Here is a 14,085-nt window from a genome sequence, read left to right on the forward strand (position 1 = left end):
TTATTCAGGCATGCACTCCGACACACACACTCTCACATACACACACACACACACACACACACTCTTTCTCTCTCTCTCTCTGACGTCTGCAAGAGATAACACCACACAGTCACACTTGGGTACCGATGTAGGGCAAGAGTTTCACCAAAAGTGAGATAGTTGAGACGTCTACAAAACATTTGATTGACAGCAGTAGCAAAAAGATAACTGTGTCCATGATGACATTTGGGGCTGAGATGACAAATGCAGTTCTTGGGAAATTACATGTGCTGCATAGTTACTAGTGTCATGTCATCCACAGTGGGCTCCTTTGTTTATTAGCTAGTTATGCTGCTTTGCACTCACTTTGTGTTACCTGTCATCTTGTTTATGAAGAGGAGCAGCTAAGCTAAGCAGATGCAATTACATGCTGAATGCACAAATCAATTAGCTAACGCTAATACAATAGCCAGCTCCCTATGGCTAACCTAGCTTGCTACTATAGCTATCCATTAACGTTAGCAAGCTACCTACACTAATGGATCTGCATAACGTGGAAGCCTTAAACATAACACAGCATATTATCTGATGGCAACATGGTTTGAATGCAAGAGATCACGCTAGTAGCTACACACACGCAAACGGAGAAAAACAACTAGCAATTGAGACACTGTTGGATATCATACAAAGTATAGAAAGCTTGGAAGCTAACAATCACAGGCCACCTTACACACAAACTGCTAACTTATGGCTAACTAGCTACAACTGAACTAGCAAGCAAAGTAGCATGGTGGGCATGGTTATAATTCACCTTTTGGCTAGTGACACTTCATGAACAGAAGATGGTGAAGTACATGACTTTCTCCTCAGATCCAACGCGCTCTGATCTCGTCAGTTGGCTGTGCAAGCAAGTTGACTCTTCTTGGAGGCAACCGATCTAGCTAACGTTAGCTAGCTTAGCTACATCACCACCCGACACAGATGGAAGTAGCTATATAGCTATCTAACTAAAAGTATGTTGTGGCAGTGGCAAAGCTATGGGAGAGTTTCGGTAAGCGGTGCTGTCTCTATCAGCCCTTGTCTGTAGACTTGAACCTGGCCGTTCTGTCAGTCTCCAATACACGCGACGATAAACACAGGATAACATGAAAAAGATGAACTCGCACCTCGATTTTCTGTGCTCACTTCCGCCATACGTGAGGCCGCTCCGCCCCTTTCCCTCCCGGAGGAGGAGACACTGGAGGCTCCGCCCCTTTCCCTCCCGGAGGAGGAGACACTGGAGGCTCCGCCCCTTTCCCTCCCGGAGGAGGAGACACTGGAGACTCCGCCCCTTTACCTCCCGGAGGAGGAGACACTGGAGGCTCCGCCCCTTTACCTCCCGGAGGAGGAGACACTGGAGGCTCCACCCCTTTACCTCCCGGAGGAGGAGGAGACACTGGAGGTGAGACTCCACCCCTTTACCTCCCGGAGGAGGAGGAGACACTGGAGGTGAGACTCCACCCCTTTACCTCCCAGAGGAGGAGGAGACACTGGAGGCTCCGCCCCTTTACCTCCCGGAGGAGGAGACACTGGAGGTGAGACTCCGCCCCTTTACCTCCCGGAGGAGGAGGAGACACTGGAGGAGGAGACACTGGAGGAGGAGACACTGGAGGTGAGACTTGATTTGAGTGAGGAGGAGGATGTCAAAATGTATCGTATTTGGTAGAGTAGACAACATAGAACAATATTTGAGCAACATAGCAATGTTACTTAGATTTTATGTAGAATTTTTTCCAACTCATGTATTTCTTTCCAATCAACAACATTGCAATCAGACGTTTTATATGATTAAGGATGTTTAGGCCCATATCGCTACTGTGCCACAAGATAGCGCAATGAGCACACATTCTGCATGGTCACTAGAGACCGCCACACAAACACAGCACTGGCATTTTCAGACCAACAGATGGCATTATTTCAACTCTCAGATTAGAAGAAAAAAGGTAGATACTGCTACTGTATACATTTATAGTGGTCACTCTCGGATATATATATATATATATATATATATATTTTTTTTTTTTAAAACGTCAGACAACATCTACAGATACTAACTATAGAAAGTATTCAAGTTAAAAACATAACACCTTGGATAGGGAAATATGTGGATGTCAGTGATGGTTTGCAGTTATTATCCAGGGAGAAACTGAGCCCATGTGTCTGTGTAACCTACCAGCATATTAATACCCATTAAATCCTATTGGGACTATTTATCTCCTTTCCTAGTGTTGAAAGCACAACTTGATTTTCCCATAGCATTCCTGAGGATGTTAAACTAACAGAGGATGGAGGCCTTTTTGGGGAGAGTGTAAAGTAGCAAGTCAACATGGAGTAGAATGGCATTCAGTTTTTATTTTTATTAAAAACAAATTTCACACGCTTTTCCAGTAAGTTCTCATCAAAATAGATTTGCAAACAGAACAAGAAACAAGAAAACAGTACGAAGTATAGATTTTTATTACAAAAATATTATTGTACCATACTAAATTTACATGAGCACCAGAAGAAGTTTGCAGTAGGCAATGTTTCACAGAGGAATTGCGTATATTTATGGATTCTAAAACACTTTTTCAAAAACATTTTAAATTCATGGGGTGGTTAAATGACTGTAGTAAAGTAGTATACTTATTATGTTTTGTACACTTTTCAAATAAAGATGTTTACATTGAAAGACTCAGTACTATGTAAATCCTGAAATAGTTTGTTACAAAACCATAAAATACACAACTAAATAGCTTTTTGGTAAAAAAAAAAAACAAGAGATGCAAAACAAGTCCTCATGTACCTTACTGTATACAAAAACATACCTCATTAGAAATGCAAGTAATATACACCTCTCTAGCACTGAAATAAAACTTGGCACCTTACACACATACTGTATACGGTAATAATGGTAATACTGCACTTTTCAGGCACATTTTAATACATATTATTATAATTATTATACAATATCTGGATACAAAAATAAAAAAGCCCTTATCACCTTTATCCATTCATCCATCCATCCATGCATCCATCCAATTTCCCTGATGAATTGTTCTCTCCTAAATGGATCTTAAAATCTCTTAAAAAATAACACATCTATTTCTAAACAGAGGACACCACAGTTTGTGTTGTGTTGCTTTTATGCTAACGTCAAAGCTAAACTAGGAACACATTGTAAACATTTTGGCTGGTACGATTTGGTTGATTTGTCACAGTTGCAGTTTCCAATTTATAAAAGCTTACAAAAGTCATTCATTTATCACTTTATACTTTGGATACATATTTGCATGTGTTTTCTAAAATGTAAGTTAATTGCACATTCCAGACTTGGGATCAATTGCATTTGAAAATGGAATTTGTTGGCAAAGGGGAATTCAATTCCTGAAATCTAATTTGGAAGTATTCTGAGAAGATCCCAAACTCTGGTCGTTCTCTCATTTTTAACGTAATAATGATTAGGCTACACATGGGCAAACGCATCCCAAGATACTATTGTACACGACTGATTTGTCCTTTATATGAACTCTCCCATTTCCAATGAAAATTGAGGGAGAGTGTCCTATTCCTTTTCATCCTTTAAAACATATTTTGAGTTTTGGGTCTCAGTTGATCAAAAAACACATGAAAATCAATACAAAATAAGGTATGTAATAAGCTATCCCTGCCCTGAGACTTCACTCAATGAAACGTTATGCCACCCTCGGCAGCTGAGTAACATTTGTCCATGCTTGTCCCAGGATCCATCCACCACTGTGATGTGTGGCACTGGGAGATGTAGTCCATATGAACTAACGTGATGTGTCAGCACTGGGAGATGTAGTCCATATGAACCAACGCCTTCAGTTCCATCTTACTAACTCATTGTACCTTGCTCGTGGTCCATTGATTGGTGAGAATAGCAGCAGTGGCTAGGAGACAAGGCCATTGGGGTGGTGGGGAGGGGTGGGGGTTGGGGGATTTGGGGGTGGGGGGTGGTGAGGCTGGTTAGCGCTGGTAGATGAAGTGCTGGTGCTGATGGACCTTGCCATCCACATGGGCATGGGAGTGTGTGTGCGTGTGCGTGTGCATGTCTGTGTAAACCTTGGAGTAGATCTTCGGGGGCCCGCTGAGGGCGGGGGGCCCCATACCCATCAGTCTCTGGCTGGGGTGGTCAGGGACGGCACTGCCGGGCGTGGGCTCTTTGTCAGAGATGTGGTGTTCGCGGTGGGCCAGCGCGCGGGGGGGCAGGCGGCTATGGCGCCGGCGGCTGTGGCACAACCAGAGCACGATGGTGCCCACGATGAGGAGGGCAGCGGCGGGTATGCCGATGATCAGGGGCCACGGCAGGCCGGAGCTCAGGTGGGGGGGCGTGACGGTGTTCTCAACCTGTGGATCTGGACAATCAAACGGTGGACAGATGAGGAACAGCCCTGTACATCTTGGGGCTTATGGTTTGTCTTTTCAGTAACTGAATCTACAACGGATATGGAGTTAATTTGACACACACAGGCATGTGCACGCGTACACACACACACACACACACACACACACACACACACACACTGCACTCACCTGGCAGCACGGTGAGGTAGGCACTGCGGAAGCTATAGCCCATGGTGTTGGCGCCCAGGCAGATGTACATGCCTGCGTCCTCATCCCGGGCCTTGACGATAGCCAGCTTGTTGAGGTAGGAGCCGTCAGGCCGCGACCAGACGTCTCCCGTAGGCAGCACCACGAAATGCTGACCTCCGACCTCCAGGGTGGAGTTGTAGCGGTCCTCTGTGCCTGGGTCCACCCTCTTCAACCACTGGACCACCGGCTTGACGTCGCTGTGGACCTTGCACTGGAAGGAGGCGGTGCCGCCGTACTCCACAGTAGTGTTGACCGGGTGGGTGCCGGTGAGGACAGGCTTGCAGTGGGAGCGCTCTGCAGCGGGGAGAAGTTTGTTGAGATTGATCAACGAAAATTACTGTAGAAAATGCCCCTAGAAAAGCGTTACTGTATATAAGTAAGTATTATATATCAGTACACAATGACAGTGGCATTATTTATTATATATCAGTACACAATGACACACAATGCATGTAGCATTATTTGAGAAGTCTGCGGTATATATGAGATGTGGTGAAGGAAATAAATTAACACTTTACTAACACTTAACCCGGAAAGGTATGATGTCTAATGATATGGTCATGATATCGTCATAACACTTGTCATAAGAACATATGGTCAAACAATAGACACAACACCCAACATATCATGATCATCATCATAGCGAATGGGTGTGGGTGTCGGTGGCCCGTCCGTACCGATGACGTCCAGCTTGTAGGTGGCGTTGATGTGTCCGGCTGGGTTGGCCACGTGGCATGTATACTGGGCGCTGTCCTGAGGCTGCAGGTTCTTCAGGTTGAGGGTCCACTGCGGCCGCTTGTCCTGGCGAGGGGGTGGCAGGGGCGTCTGGTCCTTCCACCAGGTGATGACGGGCGGGGGGGAGCCGCTCGCCAAGCACTTGAGACGCACAGAGCTGCCCACGGGCTTGTACAGCACCCTCCTCCGCATCTTGGTGGGCTGGCTGAATCGCGGCTTCACTGCAGAACCATCAGAACGTCATTGAGGTTATTATCACGTAGGTCTACTCAGTCCTGGGTCAATATGTGAGTGTGAGAGGAGAGAACGAGAGCTAAAGAAACAGACAGACAAAGGACAATAAGATCGCTCAAGAGCTCTTAGAAAACGACTTGTGGCATGTGGCTCACTGTAGCTAGACCAGTCTCGAGAGTATTTGAGGTGTGCTTGATTTAGCTCGCTAGGAGGCGAATTAAATCAAGCGCGTCTAAGAGATTTGACCTGGCTCTGGGTCTATTGCGTTCATTCTGTTCCATTTGGGAGCATAATGAAGTGTGTGCTCACCCCAGGGTTCCCCTGTCGGGTCGGGCTGGGTGACCTCAGCGTTAGGTTCCACTTGGAGAGGCGGGGCAGCAGTCTGCGTCACTGTGGTGTCATCTGAAAAAAAAAAAAAAAAAAAAACATACAGTCACTAATACCCTTATCACACTACTGTTAATTGCTGAGCTGAGCTGAGCTGAGCTGAGCTGAGCTGAGCTGGGCTGGTCTGGGCTGGTCTCTGCTGGGAAGGACAGCACAGTACAGTTCGGGTTGGCCCTGCAGTGTGTAAAGCCCCCCTCTGACCATCATACACACTCATGGAGGACATGTGACGCTAATCACATAGCAACAGAGAGGGCTCGTGTCATTGCTCTGCTTCCCAGACTGAACACAACCGATCAAAACATGGCTGATCTGTCTCTGTTGCCTCAAAAAAGTTGCCTCAAAAAAGTTTTCAAAAAGTCTCTTCTTCTGAAAAATAATATACTTTCTCACTACAGGGAAAAATAAGGTCATATAATGATACTGTCCAGGAAAAGAGAACTCTTACACCCCCCCCCCCCCTGCCAAGACCACAAAGTATCGTTCGGTTATTGCCACATAAATCAGTGGTCAGTTATTGTTTCAGTGATGCGCGTCTGTTTCATCCGAGACTCTAGTGCTGATGTCTGCAAATGGCGTCACCTAAATCACATGGGGGTCTAAGGACGAGTGCAAGCGCTGAGCGATATAGAAGATTTATTTGCGTAGCTTTGAGCTCCAACAGAGCCCCTCTGTGCTAAAGGATGAACGATGGTGCTCCGAGATCAGTGGAGTGTGTGTGAGGTGTGTAAATGGCGACACGATTGGCTTTCGAGTGTATGACGTTTTACAACTCTATGGACCCAGCTAACCAGGCGAAGCACTGATATTATTCTAACTTGGTCCGTGAGGCAGGGGTGAGAGCAAACAGTGCCATATTGTTGCTTCTCTCAAGTTTCCACACTGTTTAAAACAAGGCCGAGTGTTGACTTAACCCTGAGCAGGAAACCAATTAACTGCCTTTAAGCTAAACTGCGCAGGCAGACGGGACTGAGAGTGCTGCTTTGTTTGGGCCAGCCCTCTAGTATGGCCCACAGGAATGCATAGAGAACCTATTCTGACCTTCCAGTCACTGCTGACTGAGCGCTCACACACACACACACACACACACACACACACACACACACACTAATGCACAGTCATGCAAACACAAACACGCAGGAACACACACACACACACACACACACACACACACACACAAACAGATACACACACATACACTTAACTTGCCATATTATAATTAACCTCATGTCAACAACTCCTGAGTCAACAGCCGTGTGTGGTACACAGGTACCAAAGTGTGTTTGTGTGTGTATGTGTGTTCAGTATGTGTGTGTGGGTGCGTGCATGCGTATGTGTGTGTGTGTGTGTGTGTGTGTGTGTGTGTGTGGTGTGTGTGTGTGTGTGTGTGTGTGTGTGTGGTGTGTGTGTGTGTGTGTGGTGTGTGTGTGTGGTGTGTTAGTGTGTGTGTGTGTGTGTGTGTGTGTGAGTGTGTGTTAGTGTAGTTCTCTAACAGCCTGGGCCCATTTCCCTGGGAGACGGTGGCACATCTTTGTCCTGTCTTAATCCCTGGGGTTCTAGAGCCTATAGAAGGTTCTAGAGCCTATAGAAGGCCTTACTGCCTGAGGGGCGCACCCTTCTCAACTCAGTGAGGCAGAGGAGAATCCAACCGACCTCAACACAAGTGTTTTTGCTGGTCCAGCCCCTCATTGTTGCTGTTGGCCCAGGGATGGAGAAGAATAGGCCTCCAAGCACCGTTTCCACTGGCACGGGAGAGGGGGGCATTCAGCTGCACTGAGGTGGAATTAGGGGGCTTTATCTTGTCTAAAGGGGTCTTAGCCTGGGCTTATTCCTTCACTCTCTCTATGCCGATGTTTGAGGCTGTTTTTCTTTCTAAACAGGTGCAGAGTGAGACCGAGGTTTTCCCTGACGCAGAACTTTTAGCAGGATAAAGTAGGTATTTTACCTCAAGCGAATACAGCCGTCCATGTGTATGTTTTTACCTTATCATCTATTATGCATTCTTCTTGTCTGGTGTTTCATTTCTCCATTCCACAAATTAACATATTAATCTGTGACCATCTGTGACTGGTTTGACTACAGCAGGGGGAAAAAAAAGACCTGGTTTCAAGGCGGCTGTCCGTACGCCTGGCACGATGTGGCGAGTGAGTTAAAACATGGCCCCCGTGTGCAGCGGGAAGTCAGCGTCGGTGTAGCGCTGGGGTAGAGGACAGGGGGCCCCTTTTCCTTCTCCCCTCCAGGCCAACAGAGACACACACAGGGGCATGGAGGGGAGGGGTGGAGGGGTGAGGGGGTGGGGGGGACGCACAGAGGGGAGACAGCAGGTCTGGGGGTAGAGAGGTAGAGAGAGCTGAAGGCTCCCCTTACAAACTCTCTTCATGTGGAGGTTGTGTTTATAAGGCCCCATATTATTTTTTCCTACCGGCGAGTACTTTCAAGGGCTCTCCCCTCAAAAAGGCTCATTCTCCATTCATACCTGTGCACAAACATACATGCCGCCGTGTGTGTCATGTAGTCCCTCTGAAAGCAGGGCCCAGATGAAAAGCAAAACAAACACTCTGTGAAAGGGGGCCGGTTTCATCGTGATTTTCGATCAGCGAGGACACAGTCTGATTAGCTATAAACACAGACGGATGAAAGAAACGGAAAGGTTACTCGTACGTCTTGTCTGCGAAAGAAAACACAAAATTGAGAATTGTGTAGCAATACTGGTCCGTTCTACATACCATGGTGGCGGTGACCCATTATCAAAAGAAAAAGGGAAAATGAAGCAGATGTTTTTTACCTTTCTATCACAGCTCATAATAAAAAAGTACCACTCGTATGGACCTGACCTGAATGAGTTGTAGATGAATAACTCGAGTAATACAGTTGAAAGACTTGAGGAGAATCACTCCATTTTGAGTGGCAAAAAAACTCCAGTGTCTCTCAACGTCAAGCTGACAACTGCATGTGCACCCAAATCATCCGCCTGTCGATAGCTCGCTAGCTATTTCTAGACACATGAGACACATGTCTCGGAGTGTCTGTTCTGCCTCATGTCAATTGAAGCCAGAGAGAGAGGCAAATTAGAGAGAGCGTTAACGTACACTCAGCATGAGAGACAGAGAGGGACGCTGGAGCGAGCGGGTAATTAGAAGTCTCCCGGTATCTTTTATAGAGCCATAAGCGGTTTGCAGCAACCGGCGCATGGTGACTCCAGAGGAAATTACCCCCGACCTTAATGTTGCCTGTTCTTTTCTTCTCTGTTATGCGCCGAGGGGAGGCGGGCCCTGCCGCCGGTGCATCCTGGGACCCAGCCCAGTCACCGGCCCCTCTAACGAGCTGGATGAAAGCCCCTTTAATGTGGCAACCCAGCGAAGGTGGCTAATTTGCATCCTTTCCAGTTTAATTAAACCCTTTTTTGGCGTCGTCGTCGTCGTCATCCCCCCTCCCCCCGCCCAGTAGCAGAGACAGGGGCACAGTTGGGTCACGGGCTTTAGACACCCAGACGACTTGTGGCTAGAGTGTTGGGGGGGGATGGCAGAGTTAGGGTGTGTGTGTGTGTGTGTGTGTGTGTGTGTGTGTGTATGTGTGTGTGTGTGTGTGTGTGTGTGTGTGGGGGGGGTTGCAGAGTTAGGGTGGGGTTTGGGGGGGGGGTCAGAGTTAGGGTGGGGTGTGTGTGTCTGTGTGGGGGTGTGTGTGGGTGGGGCTAAAGAAAGACTGGGGAGAGTGGTCTGGGAGTGAGGGAGTGAGGGTTGATATTGGCCTTTAATTGAATGCTACAAAGCCACCAGTATAGAGTAGGTCTATAGTCTCTGTTCTGGAATGTTCTCACTACAATCACAAGAGTGTACAGTTGAACACTGATGCTAGCACAATCGAAGGCGCTTTTTAAAAAAAACTTACTGTTACACCATCTTTCAGTACAAACCTAATGGCAATCTCGGCTAGGATATGTATTTTGGCTTACGGCCAAAGTCACTCTTAAACTAACCATAACATTTTGACATTATTTCCCTCTCTTGATCCACCCTTTGACCCTATCTTACCGTAACTCCCCTACAGCCTTCACCCTTGCCCTCTGTATGGAAGTGTAGACTGAATGTACTCCCTCACCGCTTGTCCTGCATGTACCCCGCAGTTATTTACCACCAAAAGTGCTCTTTCTCTTTGTGTCTCTCTTTGTTCAGCCTAATTTCATGTGAGACCAGAATGGTTTCAATTCCATCAAACATCCTTTCATCTTGCCCCCTTTTTTCCCCCAACAAAGACTTTTCTTCCACTACTCACAAGCATGGATTCATTTGTGTCCATATGTGTTTGCCGCTTTGAACTTGCCCCGACTTATTTCCCTGCGAAGAGGAGAGAAACAAACATGTTGGGGGAGGCCCGGGTCACATGAGCGCTGATCAGAACTCCTTCATTTAGATCATTGTCACATTGGTGGAAGCGTGATCAAAGGACTGTTCTCTCCCCCTGCTCACATATTTCACTGCTCATACGAATTAATGTGACGTCTCCGATATCAAGCACCAGCACTGTAAACACCGTTTGCTGTCATGGTCTTTTTGTCTCTTGACATGTTGACGACATTACCTCACAGATGGATCGTTCATGGCCCATTGGAGAGACCAGAAACAGGGAGCTAAGCTGTCTGGAAAAATATGTGTAAATCAGACTAACTCTAAATATTGCCTGCCTTGGAAAAGAGAGAGAGAGAAGGAGAGAGAGAGAGAGAGAAGTGAGAAGCTGTTGTGTATTTAAAGGCTTGGGTCAGGGCTTGTGGTACAGCAGTAGCTGCTGTTGAGTCACTCCATTTCCAGGAGAATAAAATAAACTAATAAGTTGTGTGTGTGTGTGTGTGTATGTGTGTGTGTGTAGGTGTGTGTGTATGTCTGTGTATCCGTGTGTGTATGTGTGTGTGTGTGTGTGTGTGTGTGTGTGTGTGTGTGTGTGTGTGTGTGTGGAGGGGCGGGGAGGACTGTGACTTATTGCGTCTAACCCCCCTTCTTCCTCCTGTATAGTAAAACTATAGTAAAAAAGTGTGCCTGCACAAACAAAACTCAAAGGTGGTCACAACCCGCCTTGCCCCCCTACATAACCCCCCCACACCACCTCACCCCTCCTATTGTCTCACAGCAGTCTACAGCGTTGCCTGGTGAGTGTAATTTTGATACAATTATCCATTTAGGTGAGGGGAGGCGTGGGCTAAACTGCAACACATGTACCTCTCTGCTTGCAAACAAAGAACAAAAGGGGCCAGCGGTGGAGCTGCTCCACCAGGCCCTCTATAAAAACTCCAGGCCAGACCGCCAGCGACCGCCGTCTCACCAGAACCCACAGACAGCCTCCCTCACAGGGACAGTGGGGACGGTGTCCAAGGCACGGTGCTGCTGCACACCCTGCTGTAGGTGTGATAGAGGGATAGACGGGGGGAGAGGAGAGGGAGAGGAGAGGAGAGGAGAGGGGAGGAGAGGAGGGGAGGGGAGGAGGGGAGAGGGCACTAAGAATAGAATCTCTCCTACCCTATGTGGTTGAGCAGAGTCAACATTGATGCAGGGACCGTTTATAGAGCAGCAAGGTTATCATGCAGCCTTATATAGCCAGTATATCGATCAACTCAGGTCTTCTCTTTCAGTCCAAATGGCTGACCTCTGGACCTCATTTGCCAGAGGAGAGTTCAGGATGAAGACAACTTGGCAACTTAAAAATGTTGTTAACGATGAGTTGAGGAACGATGCTGATAATGCAAGTGCGGCACCCTGAATCTCACCAGCCTATCACACCCACCACACGGAAGAACACAAACCTCAAATACTGTTGAAGAACGTTGGGGACCGTTTCAGGAAAACAAGTCATTCAATAAGTTCTGTTACAAAACATAGCAAAACCTTGAGTCATCTGAACTCACCCGTGTTGCATCACAACAGCGTTTGACTATTTCATAGAGGAAAGGGGGCAGCAATATTACGGACTCGTGGCGGTAGATGGAGAACTTGAACTTCAGTCTTTTCCTCCTGAATTCCTGAACGAGGCTGTGCTGAGCCTGGACAATCTTGGCTGTGTGCGGCCCAGCCCTAAAACAGCAGGAGCGAACAGCAGGGGGGAGAGTGTTCCTGCAGACTGGGGGACCACCGAGGGTACAGCCAGGCCCAAGAAGGCCTTTGTCAGGCTGACGAAGACCGATTCGGTCAAACGTTGCAATAAACTAAAAGGAACATATAACAGCGTGGGTATCGCCTTTCTTTTCATTTATATATTTTATGCCCAGCACCTGGATATCGGTGGATGTGTGAACATTAATCTTTTAACTGTATATAGCCAAGCGCAGCTAGGCAGCAGTGGAAGACAGGGTGAGGGTCAATTAAATACATGCAGGAAGTTACTAAACAGTTCAAAAATAGAACGATTTTCTAATTTGGAATATTGGAATGATCTAATATTGGAATTTCAATGTATTTTCTGAATTAACTGAATTTCAATTGAATTGACCCCCACCTTGGTGGGAGAGCCATTGGGGGAGGGAAGGAGGGAGGGGGGGACTGGGGGAGGCGCTGTGAGACCCTGGCGACTGGGGGAGGTAATGGAGTGGTGACAGATTAGTCCCTCTAAAGGCCAGGGTTTCCAGAGTGAATAGTGGGAGGGTTAGAAAGGGTCAAGGGTCATGCAGTCCCTCTCCCGATCTTTGACAGTTTCCAAATGTTTCAAACAATCCCTTGACAAACCAATTTTTTTACTGCGATGGGGGTAACAAAAAAAAAGAAAAAAAAGAAGCTATATTTTATCGCCTTGTTTTGCGAAGTCGCAGCACATAGCATAGTAACAACCAAGCAGTACTTAGGAGTGAGATTAGAACCCATGTTTATGGTGTCATTAAAAACATACCATGCAGCTGGCAAAACTCTAACTTAAGAGCATCTAATACCTATGGGTAATTTTCTCCTGGCTTACTGTGGGAGAAATATGTTTCTATTTATGCTTGTGTGCAAAGGCAACAAAGAGAAGAACTTCAACTCTGAGGACTGTGGTCGATGTGTAAAATGGAGCTTTAAATTACTCTTACCTCACCAGGTTTTACAGCCAAGTGATTACATCAACTCGTCAAAGGCCGAGAGCGACAAGAACATCAACTCAAGGGATAAAATTACATTTTTATGACAAGCACACTCTCCACGTAGCAGCAGTCATTAAAAAAAAGGAGATGGGAAGTTGAGGTGGGACTTGCGGCTCTGTCTGTGCATGCTCTGGGGAGGAGCTGGTGAGATTAGAGCCATTCTGATGACAACAGGTGCGATTGAATGTCACCCGAATACCTCCCCGCTGAATAACTTGGTCTGGCTGGAGTTTCCCTGTCGTACAGCTGTCTGACATGCGTCTGCGTAGAGTCTTGGAGAGACCTGAGTGGGACCAGTCCGGGACACTGAGATGCCGATATAGATTTTCTTTTTATTGACCGAAACATTTTGGCCAATTAAGTCTGTGGTGAAAAACGTACAAACCATTACCCTACAGCTTTCACCACCAGCACAGTCAGTGCCTCCCCTACTGCACACACACACACGCACGCACGCACGCACGCACGCACGCACGCACGCACGCACGCACGCACGCACGCACGCACGCACGCACGCACGCACGCACGCACGCACGCACGCACGCACGCACGCACGCACGCACGCACGCACGCACGCACACACACACACACACACACACACACACACACACACACACACACACACACACACAGAGGCTTCAGCTTTCAGTCCCTTGTTTTGTTGAGGGGTCTGTTGACCATTGTAGTTAATGACTCCAGTAAGACTTGGGAGGTGATCCCATAGGGAGGCAGCCATGGGGACTATAACTCAGAGTTCCACAACACTCGTGGGGACCAAACAGGAAGACAGCAGGCTACCTTCACTGACTCCCCATGCTGCCTTGGTGAGGCCCAGCTCAACTCAAACATGACTAGGGCCACAAGGGAGTCCGCCAAGGTCCACCGCCCGCCGCCTGGCCAGCCCACTCCCACTCCCACCGCCTCAGTCATCAGCAGAGTAATTACCAGACCCTCCTCCTCCTCCTCCTCCTCCTCCACCCCCTCCTCCTACCCCTCCACCTCCTCCTACTCCTCTTCTT

The 14,085-nt window shown here is 47.5% G+C and overlaps 1 protein-coding gene across 1 annotated transcript in view; it reads right to left on the reverse strand.

Moving 5' to 3' along the window:
* Nucleotides 1-3,987: 3,987 nt before the first annotated feature.
* The window catches only part of fgfrl1b (fibroblast growth factor receptor like 1b), a gene marked incomplete at both ends in the record, with an annotated part of 26,244 nt that continues 16,146 nt past the window's right edge, over nucleotides 3,988-14,085 (reverse strand). The window contains 4 exons of the mRNA XM_080525872.1: nucleotides 3,988-4,376; nucleotides 4,555-4,908; nucleotides 5,292-5,570; nucleotides 5,893-5,985. Of these exons, the coding sequence (XP_080381998.1) occupies nucleotides 3,988-4,376; nucleotides 4,555-4,908; nucleotides 5,292-5,570; nucleotides 5,893-5,985 (1,115 nt within the window). The remainder of the gene's footprint in view (nucleotides 4,377-4,554; nucleotides 4,909-5,291; nucleotides 5,571-5,892; nucleotides 5,986-14,085) is intronic.

The sequence above is a fragment of the Nansenia antarctica genome, assembly GCF_963989245.1.
Source record: "Nansenia antarctica genome assembly, chromosome: 3".
NCBI lineage: Eukaryota > Metazoa > Chordata > Actinopteri > Argentiniformes > Microstomatidae > Nansenia > Nansenia antarctica.